The 23,910-nt window shown below is 44.3% G+C and overlaps 1 protein-coding gene across 1 annotated transcript in view; it reads right to left on the bottom strand.

Annotated features, from left to right (window-relative positions):
- The window catches only part of UBR4 (ubiquitin protein ligase E3 component n-recognin 4), a gene marked incomplete at its 5' end in the record, with an annotated part of 75,739 nt that overhangs the window by 40,260 nt on the left and 11,569 nt on the right, over window positions 1–23,910 (bottom strand). The window contains 37 exons of the mRNA XM_062623633.1: window positions 154–284; window positions 802–913; window positions 1,505–1,626; window positions 2,071–2,208; window positions 2,415–2,589; window positions 3,253–3,387; window positions 3,843–3,906; window positions 5,041–5,073; window positions 6,336–6,552; window positions 6,915–7,131; window positions 7,327–7,490; window positions 8,226–8,427; window positions 8,586–8,757; window positions 9,690–9,847; window positions 10,644–10,871; window positions 11,154–11,306; window positions 11,884–12,042; window positions 12,637–12,819; window positions 12,921–13,091; window positions 13,312–13,539; window positions 14,066–14,213; window positions 14,343–14,413; window positions 15,039–15,230; window positions 15,632–15,695; window positions 16,045–16,233; window positions 16,420–16,618; window positions 16,814–16,914; window positions 17,768–17,869; window positions 18,827–19,036; window positions 19,730–19,887; window positions 20,009–20,106; window positions 20,657–20,781; window positions 21,398–21,627; window positions 21,718–21,840; window positions 22,067–22,249; window positions 22,943–23,071; window positions 23,705–23,784. Coding sequence (XP_062479617.1) covers window positions 154–284; window positions 802–913; window positions 1,505–1,626; window positions 2,071–2,208; window positions 2,415–2,589; window positions 3,253–3,387; window positions 3,843–3,906; window positions 5,041–5,073; window positions 6,336–6,552; window positions 6,915–7,131; window positions 7,327–7,490; window positions 8,226–8,427; window positions 8,586–8,757; window positions 9,690–9,847; window positions 10,644–10,871; window positions 11,154–11,306; window positions 11,884–12,042; window positions 12,637–12,819; window positions 12,921–13,091; window positions 13,312–13,539; window positions 14,066–14,213; window positions 14,343–14,413; window positions 15,039–15,230; window positions 15,632–15,695; window positions 16,045–16,233; window positions 16,420–16,618; window positions 16,814–16,914; window positions 17,768–17,869; window positions 18,827–19,036; window positions 19,730–19,887; window positions 20,009–20,106; window positions 20,657–20,781; window positions 21,398–21,627; window positions 21,718–21,840; window positions 22,067–22,249; window positions 22,943–23,071; window positions 23,705–23,784 — 5,564 coding nt within the window. The remainder of the gene's footprint in view (window positions 1–153; window positions 285–801; window positions 914–1,504; window positions 1,627–2,070; window positions 2,209–2,414; window positions 2,590–3,252; window positions 3,388–3,842; window positions 3,907–5,040; window positions 5,074–6,335; window positions 6,553–6,914; window positions 7,132–7,326; window positions 7,491–8,225; window positions 8,428–8,585; window positions 8,758–9,689; window positions 9,848–10,643; window positions 10,872–11,153; window positions 11,307–11,883; window positions 12,043–12,636; window positions 12,820–12,920; window positions 13,092–13,311; window positions 13,540–14,065; window positions 14,214–14,342; window positions 14,414–15,038; window positions 15,231–15,631; window positions 15,696–16,044; window positions 16,234–16,419; window positions 16,619–16,813; window positions 16,915–17,767; window positions 17,870–18,826; window positions 19,037–19,729; window positions 19,888–20,008; window positions 20,107–20,656; window positions 20,782–21,397; window positions 21,628–21,717; window positions 21,841–22,066; window positions 22,250–22,942; window positions 23,072–23,704; window positions 23,785–23,910) is intronic.

Raw genomic sequence — 23,910 nt, 5'->3', positions numbered from 1 at the left:
TTTCACTAACCCACCACCAGCTAACAGTGCACTACAAACTGAGTAGTTTGCAGTAAATTAATCATAAGTAATGATTAATTTACATCATAAGTAAATTAAACTCAAGCACTTCACATACTTGAAAGGCTCTGAAGAGAAGAACTCTGGACTTACCACCATTTCAAAGTCCCCATGATCAACTTCACTTTGCTCCTGGCTTTCCTGTCGGATGTGCTCACCATTTGCTATCCCAGAACTCTGCAGCTTGTCTTCCGCATCATCATCATCGTCGTCATCCTTATCTCCTGAGTTACAAAGGATTCATTCATAAATGCCCTCTTTTTTCATACCATGACAAACAAGGTGATGCTGGAAAAAACCCTAAGCTATGTTCGGTTTACCCCCAGTCACTATTAGATTTCATGGACAACCACAATTCACATCAATGCTAAAAAAGCATCTCTTGCATGGAAACCTGGTACCCTAACTTTGGTCTGCACCCAGCTTTATGACTTATTTAGGGAGGACTTGAAAATATGCACAGAAATACTAAGACAGTCTGAATTACTACCCCCACATAAACCAATCAGATTTCCCTGTCACTGAAAGGGGAGTCATATCTCAGAGAGAATCCCAGACTATTAAAGAGGTGAAATGTTTAAAGAAGGGAGTTAGGGGATAAGACAGAGCAAAAGAATGGAGAAAGACTGGTTTCAGTCTTCTTTAGCCCCAGTTTATAAGACTACTTTATCTTCTTGTCTTTTCTGACAAATAAAGTAGGTCACACTCATCTAAAGGCAAAGATGAATCCATGTTGCGTACCCATAGGAGTATTGCTCCGAGGGGAGGATGGCAAAGTGACATGTCTCCGCTTGTTCCTCGGTCTCAGCACTCTGATCAAAGCTTGTTTGCAAGAAAAGCTCACTGCAGGATCCTAGAGGGTTAATAATTAATCATTAAACTTCTTAAAGTGTTTCTTCACAGTATTTGGAAGGATAGCTAAAAATACACTTATGACTCTGCTGGTCATGATTCATGTGAGACGTAAGTCACTGCTCACTTCTGAGCTCCGTTTCCCCAGCAGTCCTAAAACAATACTTCTCGTTCCACATGCAGCGCATGACAAACATAACTCAAACACAAGGAGAGAGAAATTTCTCCTTCCTTCACTTCTGGCTCTATGTTTTTGGCTGCATGCCTCTGTTTTGCATCTGTACTTCATGTCATCATTCTACCTGTATTTAATTCTCTTCATAATATAGAATCATGGAAATGTTTAGGTTGGAAAAGACCTTCAAGATCATTGAGTCCAACCATTAACCACTGCCAAGGCCACCACTGAACCATGTCCCTAAATGCCACATCTACATGGCTTCTGAATACCTCCAGGGATGGTGACTCCCTGGGCAACCTATTCCAGTGCTTGACAACCCATCTGGTGAAGAAATCTTTCCTAGTATCCAATCTAAACCTCCCCTGGTGCAGCGTTACAGAGCCTGAAGCAGAGCAGAGCAAGATTACCCACCGGGCAAAGTAACATTTGCATGTAGATCTTGGATGCTGTATGGATACAATCCAGTTCACAAGTGCAGTATCCATGGATAATATCCACTAAAGCATTGACTGTGGCTTCAACGTGAGTGAGACCTACGGAGGAAGAAAAGTAGACTGTGCTCAACAATCTTTCCATTTCAGAACATAGAGTGAGACACTGCAGGAGGCATCTTCTGTTTGCAGGCTTCACGGCACAATGTCAGCACCACAAATACATTGATTTTTCAATCCAAGATGATCTTACACACCACTCTCGTCTAACAGAATATTGTGCATGTGATATACCAGCACCACCAAATATCCTCTAACACCCTCCATCAAGCCAAATGTGAATCAATCAATCACCTTTTTACTAGCACAATACATGTACCTCTGAACAAAAGCTTTAGAGCAGAATTTGCAGCTACACCTTAGAAAGCACACACAGCATCGTTAGCATCGTAAGCCTAGACTGAAACAATTTTCTCTGTTCACAAGCTTAAAATCAGATCCTTCAAACTACACAAGCTTGACAATAGCAGATGAGGAGCAACACACCTGGCAGGCAGGCAGGGGCAAGGAAGGCATTTTTGGGTTTTGATGCATGTAGCTTCCAGAAGTGGTTAACCAGCTGGGTAATAAAGGTGCAGCCTTCTCCTTCAGCCTGTTTCAGGGCCTCCTGCCCTTCTTCACTTTCTGTACAGATTAAAAACACTTGTCAGGTATACGCAGGGAGAGCATTACCAAGCAGGAAACACCAAGCTTATTCAAAATGACTTCCGTTAGACTGATGTCCTCATTACAAGGACCACAGATAGAGCTCCTGTCACACTGAACCAGACACCCCAAGACACCTTCAATTGCTATATCAGAAAGCTGGAAAATATTACAGACTTATCTACCTGTTTCCAACTGTGGCAGCTTTGATTCTGTATAGTGGACCAGATTGTTGGGTCTCATAATAGCAATGGATCGAGCAGTGATCACCAGCCTCTGAAATACTTCAGGATCAAGGTCCTTTCCTTCTTTGGTTGAGGAACTCAAGTACTGAATGGCTTTACTTAGCAATGCTTGATCCTGTAACATGAAAGATAACACAGGGAAAGGAAAACATCAGAGAGCAGCACAACAAAACAACTGAAGTACAACTGCAGAACAGATCCCAGGGATATCTGATGCTCGCTGCTGTTGGCTCTTGGCTGCTTTAACTCTTGGCCTGTATCATCTAGGAAGAACAACTAAAAATACAAAATCACCCTCTCTAACAGAAGAAATCTGGCTTGAGAATTATTTTCACATTTGCTTCCCCTCAGGCTTAAATGTGGATGGAAAAAACAGTGTATAAACATAATCATCCAAGTGGTTAGCAAAGGCTATCTGCAAGCATCTGTGCATTAACTGCAATTACACTAGCACAGTCTAACCACTACTTACCCTGGTAATTTCCTATCACCCTAAGCCAGATGCCTGTGGAAACAGAAACCAGAGCTAAAGACAGAGTTTGCAAACTTCATGTGTTTCAAGATCCCCATGTCTCTAGATTGACATTATTTCTCCCCAGAATCTTCAAAAAGCATTTTAAGCAGTGAGGTTCTGGTGAAACACAGAAGCCAGCAATGCAGGCAGCAGGAGCTGATGGAAAAGTAGCCAGCAGATCTACACTGCATGGAGGAAGGCATGCTGCACCTCCACCATAAACTGGGAAGTTACAGGAGTCATTAAATCCTTGCAGTGTCTTACCTTGTGGTTGTGGTACGCCGAGCGGCTGGTGTGCAAGCTGGCCAGGAGGCTTTTGGTTTGCTGCTGGACACTGGAAGGAGCTGGCATGGACAGCAGCATAGTAGCCAGTTCCTGAGCTGCCACCTTATTCTTCTCCTGCTCCCAAGAAGAGACAAGAAATTCTTCAGTACATTTACTATTAAGGTGATGCATGAATGCAACTTCTCAGTGTACCTGCAGCTCCCTCCCCTCAAGCAAGTTCAACACCACTTTAGTAGCCTCCTCAGATTATTATTTGGCGTTTAAAGAACATTTACATGTCTACATAAGAACAGTCCTTTTGAGATTTTTGGGCTTCTCCCCTGCTGTTTTAGTAAACGAGGTCACTCTTCAGCACTAAAACCCCACCAGCAATAAATGCAAATGCCGACTGTCATTCCAAACTAGTTTCACAGGCTCTTTGCTAAGTCAACTTTGAGATCAGTGCTCTGAGCAAAACGGATGCGGCTTCTCTTCCGTATCAGGCCCCCAGGGCTGCAGGAGGTGCTGCTGATCTTGCCCCTCCTCCCCCAGCTCGGAAAGCTCAAGAATGTATTCAGAAAGTTACTTGCCTTCTCGTTGACTGGTCCTACAGCAAAGCAGCTTTCCAGCGCTTCTAAAGAACTCACTACTAGCCTGAAGGGAGAAAGGAAAGCAGGCTTGAGTACAGCAACCCTTCCCTCTCCTTAGCACTTCGCTTTATGCGGGCTACAGTCATGAGTAGCTCAGAGACAGCTAACGAATGCCAAGTACAAAATCAAAGCATGATAAAACCTGCCACAGGCACCATGCATATCATTTCATTGTGTTACAGACCAGAGTTAAACCTGGCTCACGCTCACAGACAAACTTAGGACTGCTTTAATAATCCACAGCTGAAAGACAGGGGCTTTTCTCTCCCAAAGAGGATAAAACGTTTCCTTACGCAGCCTGCAGCAGGGATAACTTGGATTGTCTTGACAGTACCAATTCACCATGGCCCGCAGACGTACATATGACTGCAGATCAAGGGGTGGTGTGACACATGGGAAGAAGCGTAACTGACTTTGCTAAGGGAGCAAGATTCTACTCGCTTGCTATTTCCACACAGGTTGCTCTTTCCAATTTGGGAGTTTCAGCACAAAATATGCCAGAGGAAAATTAACCTGGAGCCCTGGGTATGACCCAATGGAGAGATGCTGAGGTCCAAACTTTTGACAGTGGTAAGGCAGGCTTGTAAAATACTTGCCCCAAGGGAAAACCTTACTTATACCTCAGGGCAAAGTGCTGAACCTCCCTTGCAGCCCCTGATGCCTTGGGGCAGAACTACCTGAAATGCCATCTGACACACCAGAAGGAGCAGTGCGAGAACACAGGAAAAAGGAGGGAAGAGAGGATTAAGGGGAGAATAACAGTGTAGGCTTGGATATGAGGTAGAAGAAACAATCCTCTGGTCTGGTGGTGATAAATAAGACAGTGCGCTACCCAGAGCCACTCTCCATAAGGCTGGTAGGGGAATATCAGTGGGATCAAAAGACTCAAGGAGGGAGCAAAGCAAAAAGAGGAGTCTGTCAAACAAGCCACAGTTATGCTGTATACAGGAAAAATCTGCAAACCACCTCATCTTTACACTTTGCTAAACCATCTGCCATGCAATGACCAGGATGTAAAGAAGCAAATGGCGCTTGGAAAACAAAGAGTAATAAAAGAACCAGTCAACAAAAGCCACATCATGTGTTCTGCCTCTCTGACACACACTCACTCGTGCAGAGAAAAGGATGGCATACTAACCGGTCCAGGGTGGTTAGGGACTCAGATTCAGAACTTTGGGGGAGCAAAGAAAAAGGAAAAAAAACAAACAAAAAGAAATGTGTAAAGCTCACAGAACAACTCCCTCAAAGACATTCTAAGCAAAAGGCAAATTAAATGGGGAAGTCAGGAAGCTGGGAGAGTGCTATACACAGGAAATCTAAGCATGGTTCGCTCTATCTGGGCAGCACACACTTGCCTCGTAGCAAAAGAAATCAAGGAGAACCAGGCCACCTAGCACAGAGAAGCCAAGCACATTGCTTAAAGCACCACTGAAGGTTCAATTTGAGTGCAGACACCAAACTCCTGCTGGGAAAGCTGCCTCTTGCCTGCCATTAGTTGATCCTACTCAAGAGGCCATTTATAAGGTAAGCATGCTGCATTCTGTAATACGTTAAGTAGAAATAAGGAGTATTTTCTTTTGGTTCTGAGTTTTGACACTATAATCCCACTGCTCTGGAAACCCAAGGCAGCATGTCTGTGCTGAGAGGGACATCTTGTGGAGATGTCACAGCAGAGGAGGGAAGAAAAGAGAAAATAAGCACAGGGACAAAAAAACCCATCCACTATTAGACAAAATGCTACAGGATGGCCAAACAGGCCCTTCAACTGGACACAACTGCTACTTCAAGCCCTGAACCTTTACCTGGGAATTTCAGTAAGGCTTTTGCTAGTTCCTCTTTGATCTGTTTCCCTCCTATCCTTGCCAGGCTTCCTACAACCCTTATGATACAGGCTGTATGAGCTCAAAGTCTCTTCCTTCTGCTAAACAGACACCCAGCTCACCCCTGTGGTTTGAGTCTCAGTAGGGATAGGGCAGGGAAGAAACCCAACACTTTCTCCACCACAGTGGTGAAGCCCAAAACATGGGGGCTACAAGGGAAGATGGTGGGAACCACTTGCCTAAAGTGAAGACACACAAAGCCCCCCTCACAAGTGACCTGAACTCCAGAGAGGCCCAGCCTTTTTGAGCTCTAGAGAATGAAACAGGGCCAGCTGTAAATGAGGAAACGTACCAAGGAGGCAGAAATTTCATTTAGCTCTTCAAGACTGCTGAAACAAATGGCCTTAGCAACACAAAGCATGCACACAGATCTAGCCAGCTACTCCAGCAGGTAAAGAGTAAGCACAAAGCCCTCCTTGGAGGATAATCATTGATTTTTCAGTTGTTGTTTTGCATGGCAACAACTCACTAACTCCCTTATTAAGAAAGGCACACAAGTGTACCTAAGCCCCCTCTACAGCAACTATAAACCAAAGGAAGACGGCAGAAATACCTCTCCAGGACAGTCCCACTTGCAGCAGCAGGCGTAGCTGACTCTGTGTCTCCAGTGCCATTCCCTTGGTTCAGGTTTGGGGGGCAAACGTTGCTCACTGAAGCAGAAGGGAAATCCTCGGGGGGCTCATCAGGCCATCCAAACTGCTCTTTGGTTTTGCCATAGATTTTGATGGAATCCATCATCGTGACTCCAGCAGGATCCACAGAAGCCCCAACTGCAGTGGTGAGAGAAACTGCTTAAAAACCAGCAAACCAGTTTCTTTTAAATAGAAACAAGAGTAGTTCATAACGTCAGGATAGGGATTATGTATGTCATTAATATACCACCACTCTGACAGTTCCATCTCCTTCACTTCCCTTCTCTATTACCTCAACACAGACTTACTGAGCTGAGCTGTTGCATGTTCACCCACTGCAGCACGAAACCAGGCCATAAGTTATTAAATGTCCAGGATCCACCCCTTAAACTGTTTCTTAAGTCAAACAGATTGTGGATCCCTACTATGAGGTGAAGCCTCAACCCCCCCCCCAAGCAAAACCAACAGGTAGTGAAAGCAAACAAGTGACAAAGACTTACTGAAGATGGTGAGTTTTTTGTCAGCCTGCAGGGCCTCCTCTCGAGTGAAAGGGAAGTCAAACCAACGAGCCCTGGTCATGTTGAGCTGCATGGTGCGGCCAAAGATCTCCAGGTATGAGGGGGCTCTCTCTATTGCCTGTGTGCCAATCTGGACCCTCATGCCTGTCATCACCATTGTGCTGTTGTTGTTTGTCACCTCGATGGTGAAACCCCCAGGCTGTAGAGGACAAATCACAGCTCAGAAAGGTGAAGTCAGAAATTCACTCCTAAGCTAAGAATCTAAGGTTGTATTCAGGTGCCCCTGCTGTTTACCTAACAGTATGCTGGGCAGACTCCTAAGAACAGGCATGTGTCCACCTGGACTATAATGTCACCTACAAGCCCAACAGAACCCCCAAATTTCCCTGCTTACCTTTGTGTTGGCCACATACATGCCAGTGGAATTGAGGCGGTGCTTTATCTGCTGAGCATTGTAAACCTGCAGCAGGTCGTTGCCTCCAAACTCCACATCTGTGAGTTGCTGGTTGTGTTCAAAGAAGTCAATAGGGAAGTTCACTTGGCTGGATGTGCGAGTTGCTAAAAGGGAAGGAGAGATGTTTGTGATAAAATACATTCAAACTAGGCACAGCTACAATAAAAAAGCTGCAGAATGAACCTGCCTCTTTCAGAAATACCTGTGTGAGACAGACAGCTGTGTATTTTTATATAGAATCACAGAAGAATCATAGAATGGTTTGGGTTGGAAAGGACCTTAAGATCATCCAGTTTCAACCCCTCTGCCATGGGCAGCGACTCCTCACACTAAACCATGTCACCCAAGGCTCTGTCCAACCTGACCCTTAATACTGACAGGGATGGAGATTTACCACTTCTCTGGGCACCCCCTACCAGTGCCTCATCACCCTCACAGTAAAGAACTTCTTCCCTGTATCTGACCTGAACTTGCCCTGTTTTGGTTTGAACCCATCACCCCTTGTCCTATCCCTACAGTCCCTGATGAAGAGTCCCTCTCCAGTATCCCTGTAGCCCCCTTCAGACACTGGAAGCTGCTCTGAGGTCTCCACACAGCTTCTCTTCTCCAGGCTGAACAGCTCCAACTTTCTCAGCCTGTCTTTCTTAGCCATATACATCTGTGGAGCCATTATACATCTATGGAAACATTTTACCCACACTTAGCCAGTATTTAAGCCTGAGTTTAACCAGTAATTGGCAGAAGTGAACACTTTAAGTGTCTCTACGATGCTGACCAATCTTTACATCCACATTTGCCACCACTACTTTGCACAAGGTAAGCTATAAGCAGTCCCTTACTAATAGCAGCTGCCTTGCGCTTGCGAACTGGCTTCATGATGCTGATGACGCTGCTGGGCTGGAGAGAGGGCTGGAGCCAGTAGGAGGTATTCTCTACGTTGGCCATGTAGATCCTCAAGCTGCCATCTTCACACAGGAGGATCATAGTGGTCCTCTGCTGCTCATTGCAGGCTGTGTGACGGATCGCCACCATGTCCTGGATCTGCAAAGCCAAGCAATGCGAGTCAAGTAAAAGACCTGGCAACTACTTGAAGAAACAAACTCCTTGCATTAGAAAAGCTGCAAAGACTAGAGGTCTTGTTGATGGAACATCAAGAAATCACATTTTAACAGCTGAAAATACAGGGAACCATGACTAACCTTTGCTTTGGCTGGCAAGGTTTTAATCTCCTGGATGAGAAAGGTGTCTGGCTTCACCATCACCACCAGCGGGACACCGGTGGTTTGCTGAACACAGCACACCAAGCCAGGATGGTTCATCACCTCAGACCACTGACACAGTGCTGGTGAAGTCTTACTCCCACCATTTGAACTGCAAGAGATGAAGGGCAGAGTAACATTCATTTGAGAAGGAGCACAAGCAAAACTACACAAAATTCATCAGCATTCCAATGTGCTAAAGCTTAGTCCTCCGCTAAGGAATTCAAAGCACTGCACTAGTGAACAGCCAGGGGCATTAGTGCCTAGTTTACAGGTGAGACCATCATTTGAGTGAACAGAAGGCACAAGCATCCTGATTCACAGCCCTGATCCCTACCCTGGAAACTCAAGGCAAGACCCTTAATAACATCTTATGCCCCAAACCAAGGAAGTCATCTTAAAACAGCTTTCACCTATCTTTTTATCTGCCCATATGCACAGTTCCATGTTTCAACACCCCCAGGAGGGAACTCTGACTGTTTTACAGAGCCTGCTCACGCCAGTGACTTTATGTCAGGGTAGTGAAGAGTCTGTGGCCTACATGCCCAGCTCTGCTTGTCAGAACAGCTTTTTTTATTGCCATATTCATAGCATAAGAGACTGGATTCCCTCAAGGGAGTCTGAAAATAAACCTTAATATGCACAATGCATAAGGTCCACTGCAGTACTGGTGCCGAAAGGAAACAAAGGCTTCCTACTCTGCAGGCTCCACAAGGGAGGGTAATCCCATCAGTTCCAGCTGCTGCACCAGTAGCAGCTCTGCACTGTGCAGCAAGACTGCTCCGAAGCCACCTTTCTGCTGTGAAATCCCAGTGGGAAGGAAAAATGCATATGGGCCCAATGCCAGAAGAGCCAGCTTTGGTTTCAAATCATTCTGCAATTAGGGCAGAAGCACCCTGAAAAGTAGCAAGAAATCATCAGGCAAAAAGGGGATCTTCAGCCAAGCTTTGGCCACTCAAGAGCTGGGGCATTAATAATAATTGATGTCTATTAATAATAAATAAACAAATCAAAGTTCAGGGGAGTCTCTCACATGAGCCTCACCTCTTTATGTTGATTGGGAATAGCCTCTGCACTTCCAGATTGGCCCTGCTGATGGTGGCAGCAAAGGATTTGCCTTGACAGTAACTGAAGAACAACATCTGCAGCACGTGGGAATAATACACTGAGACACCACCTCCTGCTACCTGGCCATTGCTGTCCTGTGGAATGAGAGAGAAACACCACCAGATAAACACCCATCCTCCAAAGCACGCTGTCAGGCTTTGCAATTCTCATTCCAAAAAGCCTCTCCCCCCATTCCTTTCCCCACCAGTGAGAGAAGGAAGCCCTAAATGCTGCTTTTCTGATCAGAACTCCCTGGTGAACTTATCCATCAGTTACTTCAAAGGCTTTCATACCCATAGGCTTGAAGGCAGCACCCTCAGCTAGCACATCAATGTGCATCACATGTCTGACAATCTCACATGGAGCACTCCTCATGCTCCCAGCTTATAAAAGAGCTTTCCTGAGGGCTTCTCATCCATCCCCCTGGTTTGGAGCAGCCTAAGGTAAAAACACTGAGTGGAACATGAACAGAGCTGTTATTAATCATAAACAAAGACTCATTCCACCTCTGCAGCCCCAGCAATGGTCACTAACTTCATCCACTGTGGTTACTGCACCTTTGGAGTGCCTTGCTTCGAGAACAGTACTGCTCTGAAGCCATCTCCCTGCTGAGAAATCTTGCTGGGCATGACTTCAGAGCCAGCCATGGAAAACATGCTTCATTTCCTAGATGAAAGGATCAGGGGGTTTCATTTCCACCCCCATCCACTTTCCCTGCAAGGATATTTCTCTCTTTAGAGGAATGGTGAGCTCATTGGTCTAGATCAGGGGGCTTAAAAGGAAGAAGGAAAAAAATAAGGAAAAAAAAAACTTCTGCCTTCAAATTAAAACCCAAATGAAAGAGAGAAAGCTACTGCAGCGCAGGCTGCAAGACAGGGAAGTCACACATACCTTGAGGTCCTCGTGATTGACTTCAAGCACATTGGTGACATAGAATGGTCCGTGCTGGGCACTGCTTGCCTCTTCCATGAGCTGGGTATAGATGTACCCAGCAGAGGACATGATCACGATGATGTTCTTCCCCTCCTCGTTGAAAAGGAAAGTGACATCCCTGATTTTGGAACTTGGTAAAAGGAAATAGAAAGTTGGACTCAAGGCATCTACAGAGAGATCATAAATCTGTGGAAAGAATGAAAGAAACTCACTCTGATGATACAAAACAGTGCAAATGGACAAGAGCTGAGACAAGGGAACACCTATTAGATGTTACAGGGGTTTTCTTGCTCTTTGGGTTCTTGGGTTTGTTTTTTCTTATGACAACATTTGCCAACCACCACAAATCTGTAATTCCAGTTTATTTCTAACAAAGAATATTACCCGATTCTTCCACATCCAACTCCACAAAGATCCAGAATCTAGTATCTGAAAGACCTCTCATCAACAGCTTATAACCAAACATACCTTCACAAAGTCTGCAGTCACAATAGCAAGCTCTGTTTGAGATCCTGGCAGCCACACAGCTTTAATGATGAAATTGCCAGTGGCTAGTTGAGGGTGAAGTACCAAGTGATCAGAGACTGATCCAGAGCTGCTGAATGTTAACACGTGGCAGTCCTGGAGTAATGAAAAGATCTGGTTATTTACTAGAACAAAATGTTTATGAACACCTGAAGCCAAGAATGAGACTTGAAAGCCAGCACTGCTCTTGGTGCCAATCATGATTCATGGAGTTAGGACTAAAATTCCTGCATTTGAAATGAATGACATGAAAGTCTGTAAAGAAAATAAAACCAGAAACCAGACTCAAACACACAGAATCCATCCACTTCTTAGCTAAGTAATGGATTTGTGGATTCTGCACTGTGAAAGCTGAACCTAAAGTTGGGAGAATACAAAAGAGAGGTCCTTGCTACAAAACACTAGTTGTTACAGACTAGTTCTAACACACTAAATTTCACATGATGAAACCCTGACTCCCATCCTAAGTAAAACTGGCCTATATTACAATAAGTAGTACTATTTTGAGGCACTGCCTCGTTTATTCTCTTATTCATATAGGTCCTGCTTCTTTTACTCCATCTATCTAGTAGGAAAATGATTCATGACCTTTTGAGCCAGCTCTGCACCAGCTCCTCATCTAGTTTTGAGCTGCTGCTCCCAACTGCCTAGAAAAGGGTTTGACAGCACTCACTTTCAGCCCACACACAGCTAGGTAGTCCTCCTTGCAGGGGTTTCCAGTTAGGCTCAGCACAGTGAATGGAACGGGTGCAGATGCCAAACGAGTGAGAGTCAGTTTTCTTTTGCTGGAGTCAGCTTGTTTCAGCAATGCTGAGAGCTGAAGGACTGTGATCTGCAGAACAACATGAATTTAGTTACCCAACTTTACAACTCAAGGTAAAAAGGCATTTCAACTTCAGCTCTGTAACTGTATTCACACAGTTCTCACTGTTTTATAGAATCATCCAGGTTGAAAAAGACCTTTAAGCTCATCCAGTCCAACCTTTACCCCAGCACTGCCAAGGCCATCACCAACCCATGGCACTGAGGCCTCGTCTCCACTGTGTGTGAACACTTGCAGGGATGGTGACTCCAGCCCTGCCCTGGGCAGCCTGTTCCAATGCCTGAGCACCCCTTGGGGCAGGAATTGTTCCTCAGCTCCATCTAAACCTGCCCTGGTGCAGCTTGAGGCCGTTTCCTCTTGTCCCATCCCTTGTTTCTTGGGAGAAGAGACCAACCCCATGTCACTACAACCTCCTGTCAGGTATCCAGACCAGGTTTCCTCTGCAAAACCTCTCTTCTCTGAGGAATGACAGGAATAAACTACACAGTACTTTACAGAAGATCCAGATCTCGGAACACACATCTTCTGTTTGTTGGATTTTCAAGGAAAAGGAAGCGGCCTCAGAGCACTGAACAACATTCTCTGCAGTATTAGAGAACCCACCTTGCCTTTCTCGTGGCTCACAGCCAGGTGCTGCCGACGTCCATGTGGGGATGAGAGCACACACATGGCCACCCTCCTCAGCACATGGGCACTGATGAGCTGCCGGATCGTCTGGCCCTGGTCCCCACTGTAGTTCATGCGGACGTTCTCAAAAGCACCTTCTTGAGAGCCCAGAGTTGGGACCTGGGTCATGGGTAAAAGCATACAACAACCTATGACTGAATTCTTTCTGTTTAGAAGTGATCCCACCTATCCATGATCTAGTCACTCCTTTAGTATCATACCATCAACTGATCCGTCATTTCTACTGACTTGTCCAAAGTATGCAGCTCATTGAGAGCTTGCTGTGCACGACTGCTGCTCCCCATGGCTGAAGCTTGCTGGAAGTTTATCTGAATGGCATCCATCAGGAAATTCAGCATCTCCAGCACCAAAGGTGCAAAGGAGAAGTTGGCCTACAAGAAATGGAGAACACAAATAAGGCACAAGATGCTCCTGCTTGTAGTATTCATAAGAATTACACATCAACCACTTCTTACAGCCTGACACCACTTTTATGATCCCACTTATCATAAAGAAGAGCAGAAAAATTGAGCAACTTGGCTGATAATCAACAGTCTGCCCCAGATCCTCATCACAAACAATCTTCTCTTAACAGCTAGCTGGTAACTATACCTGGGACTGCAATTCCTCTCGACAGCCCTCAACGTTTCTACACAGGCTGCTCTTCTTGGGTTTTTCTTCATCAGGGCCCTTCCCCTCACTGATGGTGACCTTGGCTTTCTCTGCAGGGGAGGTGCTGGCATGTCGAATGACACTCTCAGGCACCCTGGGCTCACTCTGGAAGGCAGATTCTTTCATGGTAGAGCTCATACCACTGCTGGGAGTTCTCTTCACCAAAGCCTGGGAATGACAGAGTAAGGCTTAAAGCACAAACCAGACTCGATTTTACCACTGACTAAATGAATACAGACTGTAATAGCAGCAAAATGAATGTAATTTTAAAGAAATAAGAGTGCAATTCTCTTTGCTGTAATGTTAAAGAAGTAACAGAATAGCATCCTGCATGCCACCCTCCACTCAAATATTAGGGAAATATTCATATTTAAGACAAAGTTACTTTGCTGCTCATGAAAATAAGGGAAAAGGTGCTGACTGCTGCGTAGCTTAAGCTAACTTGCAGGTTGGGTGAAGGTAAGTGGAATCCCAACAGTCACCAGGACAGCAATTTGGCAATGCACTTATTTAGTGCAAAATAAATCACTAGGCAAACTGTAACTTAATATAGTTCATTATAAAGCCAAGGCTGTCAAGCCTTAGCACTCTTACATGCCTGTATCATGCCATAACTTACTGCAGAACAGAAACCTCTGCAAAAGACTAAACCTGCATTAAAACCAGCTTCTATGTTGACATGCAGACACTTTACCAAGCAACTGCCATCTTCCTTGGCTCCACAGTCACAGAAGAATGATCCATATTTGGCATAAGAAATCTCATGATCCTTGTGGCAAACTTTAGCACAAACTGTGCAAACACCGACCCCATCAACCATCTTGCAAGTGTGACAGTGGTACCTGCACAAAATAAGCCAGATGGGTTGTAAGATTCCAAAGCCTGAGGAAGGCCCCCAGACTGCATTTGTTTCCTTCTCAATGGCCACTAACAGCAGGCTGGAATTGTGAACACAAGTTTGAGCTGCTTACCAATGTTGATTCATGAACTCTTTCTGTGTGATGGTGAAGGTGCAGAGTTTATTACAAAGGGAATCTTCATCCTGTCAAGAAGAAAGCTGCTTCAGGAAGGTGCTATACCTGCAGCTACAATAAAGGTACATAGTACAGACCATGATCCTCAGACACTAAATGGGCATTTTGAGACTAGGAAGTTTTAGCATCACCTAGCTAAAAGAAGGCAGCTGGTATCAAACCACATGGAGAGAGGAGATGGTGACATTTTGTAGCACATGAAAGAGTGAATCAGAAAACAGCAGCAAAACAGTAGCAAAAATATTCTGGGTAACAAATTTTAAAGAATGCATTAATAACAGCTTGGGTTTCCCACCCAAATGCACTTAAAAGCCTGATCTAAGCTGCTTGTTGATATAAAAGCTAGTAACTGACAAAGAAACCAACAGGAACAAACCCATCTTACTCCATTTCTTCCTTTTTGTTGTCTAAAAATCACAGTAATTTAACTTTTGTTGATATTACAAAGTCAGCAGATCTATGAATAAGTGACAGGCATTCTCTCCCAGATCTGACAGCTGAGGTTCTTCACTCAGTCTGACATTAGGAATAAATAACAACAAAATCCTGATTTATAACCTGAGGAATACTGATTTAGAAGCTGCAAAATAAATCTTCAAGTCACTTGCAGCACTGACTGTGCCTATTGCCTACCGAATCTTCAGCTTGAGAGTCCTCCTCCTCCACTGCCAACTCTTCCACCCAGTCTGAATCCACCTCAATCGCCCGCTCCTCTCCATCCACAGAAAGGTGGCTTGGTCCTTGGCCACTGCTCTGGCTCAGTGCATTAGTGACATCAGCCAGGTAAGAGACAATATGGCATGTACACTCCAGGATAGTCACATGCTGTGAAGTCAAGATGAATGAAAATGAGAGGTAATACTTAGATCCCATAAGAGCATACAAGTGTCCCCCCTGCCCAAACTGCTTTAAAACTTCCCACTCCCGAGGAAGCTCAGGTTAGATATAAAGAAATTCTTCCCTGTGAGGGTGCTGAGGCACTGGCACAGGGTGCCCAGAGAAGTGGTAAATGCTCCATCCCTGGCAGTGTTCAAGGCCAGGCTGGATGAGGCTTGGAGCAACCTGCTCTAGTGTGATGCGTCCCTGCCCGTGGCAGGGGCCTGGAACTGGATGATCTTAAGGTCCTTTCTAACCTAAACCACTCCACGATTCTGTGAAGCCAAATCAGGACAGCTGATACAGCTCCTGCCTGAGATTAATTCCTGCAAGTCAAGCAACAGTCTTACCTTTCCCTGCATGACGTTTGCATTCATCTTTTCTACCACATTCTTCTGAGACAGGTATTTTTTGCTGCAATATGAAACAGTGGGTAAGATCATTACAGCCTTTTGGAAGTACAAACTCTGACCAGTAGCTTCAAGCATTGAGTTTGCTTTAAATTAACAACAGGAAAGGCATACAAGAATTAAACCATTCAAGAGGGGAAAAGACAAAACATATGGCTGTTCTTGGGACACACACACACAGAGATCAGTCTCTCTCAGACACTTTATATTCCAATAATAAAATATTGGAATAATTCCAATAATACAATAATTCCAAATAAACTAAAAATGAGCATGTTATCAGTAAGCATGAACTTCTGCCCCCAAATTCAGTGCTGCAAATGAACAACCAGCAGCTCACAGTTGGCTCTTACCATCTGCCCAGCCAGTCAACAGCAGCACCGTGAAGCTGGAGGTGTCCTGCACCTTGTCCTGCACTAGCCAAAGTTGCCATTACGACCATCAGTTCAGGGAAGCCTGTGCCATCACCACTGGCCAACATTTCTGTTGCCATTGGTATTAGAGTACTCAGTAGAACAGTGCACACACCTTCTCCAACTTGGCTGATCAAGAAGAACAAAGACAGGTACATCACCCACTGAAATAAGCCCCACACCTCCAATGTCTTCCCCATCACTTCATTTGAAAGCTGAGGACAAGAAGCCATCAGCAAATCACAAGTCACTGCACATCTAAAGAACAAAAGAAATGACGAGCCCACCAAAGAAATGACAAAGGTTGTACTCTACCTGTTTTCCCTAACAATGTAAGTGGTCAGGAGTTGCAGCAGCTGCCTGTTCTCTTGCACAACATCCAGCTGGTCTGAATCTTTGGGTGGGGACATGGTCATCCTGGTTAACCAGGCCTGGAGACGTACAGGCTCCACACAAGCCAGCTGAGCCAAAGAGCCACAAAGTCTCAACAGGCTGGGGTTGGGACTCTTCTCAGCTAGGAGAGAAAATGACTGGTGAGTGACAGATGTCACAATGAATGTGTTTGAAGATGGCTTTCCATTTAAAGTGTGAGGCCGTCACTCCACTTCCTCCTACAGCTTCTCTTTCAAGCACCTTCACATCACAGTCTATTGCAAGAACAGTATAAAGTGGACAAAGGCAGGACAGAAGAGATTCAACAATCACTTACTGAGCTGGAAGAGTTTGGTGAAGAACTTCAGCACCCTGTTACAAAACTTGGCTGAGAGGTTTTCATTGGCTGTGGCCATCATGATCTGGACCAGTTCTCCACTGGATGGACAGGAAAAATTTAGTCAGCTTTGTAAAATACAACCTATTCCTGGTTTTACACTTGCCCCTGTATCTGCCCTCCTGTTTAAGACTGGCAATGGTTTGGATTAACAGTGCTCAGCAGTCAAGCCACAGGAAGTGCTTTCAGACAAACAATGAACCCTTAACTCAGACTCAACCTTGTGAATCTCATGAGCTCCTGAGCTGCATACCAGTATTCTCCACATGTCAAGTCACAGAAGGGCCTGTACTGGTTTCCAAACCAAAATTCAGGATATTCTCGCCTGCTTTTCCCTTCCATGTTACTAAAGTACAGCCAGACTGTTTCTGTTTTGAGCTGTTGAACACGCAGAGAGAACAAGCAGACAACGGTTGGCTTTCTAACAGAGAAAACCTTTCCTCCAGTCCACCCTCGCATCTGTCAGAACACTGTGTTGTGCTACGTGTTTCCACCACAATCTGTCTTCATACTTTGAAGTCAGGCCAACACCCCACCTCCACCCTTGAAATTATCACCCTGTTGCCTGCGGAAGCACTGAGAGAACTTGGGAATTTGCAGCTTGATCAGACCAGCACCTCTCAACCCCTCCTTCTAACGCCTTTGACAAGTTTCCCCACTGGTGCCCACTCACTGTGAGGACTCACTGAATATTTTATTTGCAGTGACAAAGACTTAGGTCCCCTCCCACACAGAAAGTCTTTTCACACTCCCCTGCACTGTGTGCAGGGTATCCTATCTCTACATGGCTCCTGTGCAATAGCATTAACATCCCTTAGGTGCTGACAGTGACAAGCTGAGAGGAAAAGGAAGAATAATCAAGTTCCTGGGCTACAAATTTCAGGAATACTTCACCTTTCTGAAAAGAATTCCTCCATGGCTTTTCGGGCCTGGCTGCTCTCCAGCTGCTTCTCCAGATGCTGCAAACATTCCTCGAGGATGGACTCATCCAAGCCACTGAGAACCAAAAGGTACAAATGAAATCAGAATATTGAAGAGCAATTTCAACAACTATGAGAGTCAAGAAGTGATCATTTTGCTAATACAAGTCCAACACATTTTCTGCTCACTGAAAGCAGCTCTCCTTCCAACCATCCATGAACAGTAAATCCACCTAGTGCTCAGGAAAAAGGTGGCACATGATGCACAGTTGCAGTCAGAAACCTAGAATGACCTAGACCTTTCAGATAGCTCACATGACAAATTCCTATAAATGGCTGTTCTTTTTACACTTTAAGTCCCTTCTAGTGTTACTCCTCCCTTATTCTCCTGCGTTCACCCCCACTCCACAAAGCACTCTGCAAGTAAAATCCAATTACATTTACATCCTCTACCAGAAGGCTCAGTACCTCTCCCTCTGAATACTCGGAGAGGATCAGTGTTGAAAAGATGCAACATCATCATGCCTAATGGTTTTATGTTTCAGATGGGTAGAATCAACCTCTGTGCACCAAGCTTATTCCTTCTATACAGACAGTGAGTAAGGGGTGGGAAGCCAAAATCTGCCTAGTTTGCTGTGATAAAGCAGGGATTAGCCATCCTTACAAACAGCAAGAACAGAAACAAAGGAATATAAAGCAAGTTAGGTCAGTCTCTTCAGCTTTGATTTCCTGCTTGTATTTCCATAATTTTCTATTTGCTTAAATGCAAAACTATCCAGATAGAAACATGCACCATCCAGATTTACAAGAGATGATTAAATCCCCACCGCCTGAATGGCAGTGCTGAAAACCGGTAATGAAATAAAACATCTCCTACTTTTAGTCTGCAAATACAGAAGTCTTCAAGAGATAAAAATAAGCTGATTTTTCGCCTTTGTGCTGTTCAAGAACAGACACTGATATTTAAACAGACTGTAGTAATTCTTTGTATATAGTTTTGTTGGAAGAGAACCACAGCCACCCAGCCCGTTACCTGTTTGGATCAGAGTGATGGGCCAATATGTTATAGCATCCTGTGATCAATTTCTCATAAACTCGTGCCAGGAATTCATCAGATTCTGCAGGGCCCAAGATCCTTTCTAGGGAGTTGCTGCTTATTTCTGCCACACTCTCTGTGCTGGTCTCCAAAAGGAGGGGCAAGAGGGAATGAATCACCTGTGGTGGGTTCAAATCATCTGACCAGCTTGAAAAGAAAGAGCAACCAAGTTAATTCTCTGCATGATGTATCACAGAACGTCCTTATTGCATACATGAGAAGTTACACAAGTAAGGCACAAGTCTAGAGGGAAGTCAGAGATAAAACCCTTTTTAGAAAGGTGGGATAAACACACAGTCCTCACTTAGAAAACTACACATTTCTTCTGCATACGAACAGGTACAATGTTTTCCTAGACATTCACTATAACACTTCCTATGGCTTTGGACCCATCTGCAGTGCCAACAACCATTTTTCTGTTTCAGAATATCTTAACAGTAAGTCCTTGGAAATAAATTCTTTCATTTCGTATTTTCTTTGTGCTTTGAAAACATCACACAAGTGAACGATAACCAAACACAAATGAATTTGTTAGACCCAAATTGTCTCAGTTTATACCCCAGTTTCTTCAAGTTCCTATTTGGAAATCTGTATTAAAGGTTTCTCTCAGGGAGTTTGACTCCTAGAGATAGCAAATCAAGACAGAAAGGCTGTCTTTCATTCATTGAATTTTAAATAAATGATACTTCTAGTAAACGAAGAGTAACTCCATTAAAGACTTAGTCCCAAACACAACACCAGTTCATTAAGCACTGCACCTGAAGGGCCTGATGAACACAGACATTCCCAGGAGCAGAGAGACGGATACAGCAAGAATGTCATCTAAAAAGCACCACTTACACAATGAGATCCCCAGTGAGCCTGACCAGGGAGAGAAGGGTGTGCTTTAGGGAAGCTGCAAGAGGTAGACTTTGGCTGCAGAGAGTACCGAGGTGGGCAGCCTGAACTGCACTGATGTAGCTTTCTGCTGGGATTGTGTCATTTGCAAAGGCGTTGCGCTAAGGATGGAGACACACATAAACATCAGAACATCTGATAACAGAAGGACACCCTGCCCACCATTCCCAGGGATTTACTGAGTTAGGATCAAACCAGATCCATCCACAAAGCTGGACTCACCCACGAGCCAATGTTTGGAAACTCATTTGTATGAATGTTGTTCCATGATTCACATAAAGTCTGCACAGCTGATGGCAGGTTCTGAACAAGTGTTGGACCTGCAGTTAATACAGAATCGTAATCACCGAGTCATTTCATGGGTGCTGTTGAAAACTGGAGTGCTTCTGCAACACTATTTAAACTAGATCATTATTCAAGACACAGCTGGAGCTAAACTGAGGTGTAATTCTACTGTTTTATGGTTTTGACAAGTCAAAATTATCCCTAAGCTTGCAAGAGCTTCCCAGCTTCTTCTACTTCATTAAAATAACAGCAAACATAGCAAAAATACTCACTTGCAGCAGTCTTCAACATATCAGTATTTCATAATTCCCCTTCCCACCAGAGCACCAACATGGTTACAAAAGCGTTTCAATAATCCAGATAAGCCCACAGGATAGTTACTCTTCCAAGGTTTGCCCAACTTTTTCAGTTGTTGGGATATTAAAGGAAAAAGCTTCCCAGTTTGCTGCTGACAGGATAATGCACTCTTCTGAACATGGCTGAGAACACGTTAGCCAGCATACAGCTTTGAAGCTGAATGTCTGCAGCACTGTACAAAGCTTTACCTACACAGAGGAGGAAATGTGAACCACCTAGTACTCTCACCTAGAGTATTGGACTTGCAACGGCTGGATCCAATGGCCAGGACAGCAGCATAACCTCGTAGCTTCTCCTCAGAGGGCTTGTTCTCAGTGGAGCCCTCTTCAGAGAGGCTCCGTAGCAGGTAAGATCTGCATTCAGGATGGAAAGGATTCATTTCAGGATCAGCTCTGCATTTCAGAACTAAATGTGTCAATACAGTGACAGATAAAGCAAACTCCTGAGTTCTGCCCCACCCTTTGTGTTCTTAGTTCACCATTAAGGGAGTTCTGGGCTTTTATCTTCTTTAAGCTACTCACCAGGTCAAGTGCCCACTCAAAAGAAAAAGCTCATTTACTTTTGCTTTCTTCTACATAGGTTCTAATGAGAGCTTGGAAGACTTCAGACTTTTAATGTAAGAATTAAGCCCCCTCTCTTTCTTGATGGTCTGACAGTCTCAGCATTGAAATAACCTTAAGTGGCACTATACTAGAGAGTGGTAAGAGAAGGTTTCATCTTTGGCTTTGCAAGCTTGCAAGAAAGCCTTAAAAGATCAGACAAGAAGGGTATGCTTAGAAACAATAACTTGGCTTGAGGAGCTACTTTTAATTCTTCTTTTAAAACAATGAACACTCTAGAGGACCTAAGTTAAGAGTAATTATATGGGACTATAAAATAAAAAGGCATCTAACTCTAAGAAAACAACAAACCAAATGCAAAGAAAGCCCCATGCACACAAGATCACTATTAGTGATCCTAAGAGCGTACCTGGTAAACGTAGCATAAGTGTCAATAAGCTGCAGCGTAGCAGGGAGGAGGTTCTTGGTTATCTCTGAAGACTTGTGTGGATCAGTCTCTGCAGCTAGCTTGGAAAAGTGCTCATCTAGAGAAACCTGAATCTTGGAAATTGCAGCATCAAGGGTGTAAATGGACTGTAAACTGGGAACTTCGTGCAGTTGGAGAATAGTCGTGCAGTCAACACCACAGAAAGAAGAGATCTTAAAATACAAAGGGATGGAACAGTAAGCGCAACTCATCCCACAAAACCAGAGGCTCCGTACACACAATTGCATTCACACCACCTTTACCTGTCGAGCAAAGTATTCCTCTGCTATCTCCACATCATACTTCACTGAGCTGCACTTGCTGGAGGCCATTTCAATCAGAGAAGCAGCATGGTCAGCTTTCATGCCCTGCTTGGTAAGGTGATCCTACAGATGCCAAAAACAGACCCATCACACTTCAGAAGTGCTCTATAATTAACCACTCCAACAATAACCAGGCTAGAAAGCCTTAGAGACCATGGCCACAAGTCCCCATTTCTCACCATCGCACCCATGTAACGAATCCCACACGCAGTCAGCACGGAAAAAACAAGACACTGACATTCCTACTGTCAACAACATCCCAAAACACCCCAATAAAGATGAGCTGTACCTTGATCCATGTGACGTAAGACGTGATTCGCAGTCGGGAAGACCAGCGCAGCGTGTGTAAAATATCACATTCACTCATCTCTGGTGTGTTCGTGGCTAATTGATTCATGTACGTTTTGGATGGAGGCAAAATCCCTAATATCCTCCACAGTATCAAGAAGTAGTACTGAAGTGCACAGGCTTCCTAAACAGAAGCAACAGTTGGACAAATTAGGGAAGAAAGATTGCAGTTTCTACCATTACAGCTATTGAAATGATGCCCTCAAAGACTCCAGACTCCTGTAGATGTGCCACATGAGATGAATACATACCAGAGTTGAGTTTGTGTCATACAGGATAAGGGGGAATGGGTTTAAACTTAAACAGGAGAAGTTCAGGTTAGATATAGGGAAGAAGCTCTTTACTATGAGGGTGGTGAGGCACTGGAATGGGTTGCCCAGAGAAGTGGTAAATGCTCCATCCCTGGCAGTGTTCAAGGTCAGGTTGCACAGAGCCTTGGGTGACACAGTCTAGTGTGAGGCATCCCTGCCCATGGCAGGGGGTTGGAAACAGACGAGCTTTCCAACCCAAACCATTCTACGAAATTATGCAACAAAGAGGAGAAAAGAAAAATGGAAGATTATATAATCTTTTTTTTTTCTGCTTCATCATATTCTAGCCAGACCTCCTGGCATTACCAGGACACAGAGAAAGTCTAAAACATGTTTTGAGTTGTGTAAGATGTACCACCCACCATACATACTACCTTTATACTACCTGCATACTACCTTTAGCTAGGGGATTTTTAAGTTCCTCATTACTCCAACCACTGTCCAAAACACTTTGGCTAAACATTTTGCTCGACAGTTTGAAAACAATGTTACAGCAATAGTCTTACCAGTGCAGTGACATTTTTGTTCTCTTTCCTCCTGAGTGTATCAAACTGTGACCCAGCAGCAAGTAAGGAAGTCAGGGCTGTGTAAAGCTCATCATACTTTGTAGTCCGAGAGAAAAGAACCTCACAAACCTGCAAGAGATGATGCGTCAGCCTCCTTGCTTTGCAAATTGCACAGCTCTGTGTTTATACACAGCCAGGCTCTCAAGTGATCAAAACACCCACAAACCAAAGCTATGAAAAGAAAACTTCAGGAAGCTAGCTCCGTTAGGAATCTCTCTCCCCAGTCAGAATACCAATGAACTGGTTATAAGGGAGCATGTATGAAGCAAGGCCATAACCTCGATGGCAACAAATTTACTGAGGAAACAAAACCCAGGAAAAACATGGAGCTAAATTATGGGAAAATAATTCTAATGCCATGTGTCTTTGTTGCAGATGCTTCAGCAGCACTGAAAAATCAGCATGGAGATGATAGGGCTCTATTATAGCATACACATTTGAATCACAAACACTACTACAAGCAGTCCAACACGTCTTCATAGATTTTGCACATTGATTTCCCTGAAATTAGGTGCATAAAGAAAACCCATATTATCCTATCCAGCCACTACTCCTTTCTCCACTTAGTGAAAAAACTTCTGGTGTCTCTGATTCATCAGCTCCTTCCTTCTTTCCTTTCTTTCTCTTTTCTTCTGGCACTCATCAAATCTTCACGGCCCATAAAGGCTCACAGAAAGGTCTTCAAAACAGAGATTCCCATACCATGCTATCCAGACGGTTCAGATCGTCTTCAGAAGCTTCTAGAGATAGGATGCAGTAGAACCTGGGCTGTGGAGCTGCATCTGGAGCATGAGGACAGAAAATAATGTTCAAAGTGATGGTTTTAATCAGGCAGTATTGTGTTATACTCTCTCCTCCATCTCCACCATCTTTCACATTAAGGCTACTACCAGATTCTACTAAGCTGG

Source organism: Pezoporus occidentalis, unplaced genomic scaffold, assembly GCF_034315485.1.
Source record: "Pezoporus occidentalis ecotype Australia unplaced genomic scaffold, CSIRO_AGI_Poc_V1 ctg255, whole genome shotgun sequence".
NCBI classification, from domain to species: domain Eukaryota; kingdom Metazoa; phylum Chordata; class Aves; order Psittaciformes; family Psittacidae; genus Pezoporus; species Pezoporus occidentalis.
Note: the sequence above shows the minus strand (reverse complement) of the source record. Positions and strands in the feature narration are given on the sequence as shown.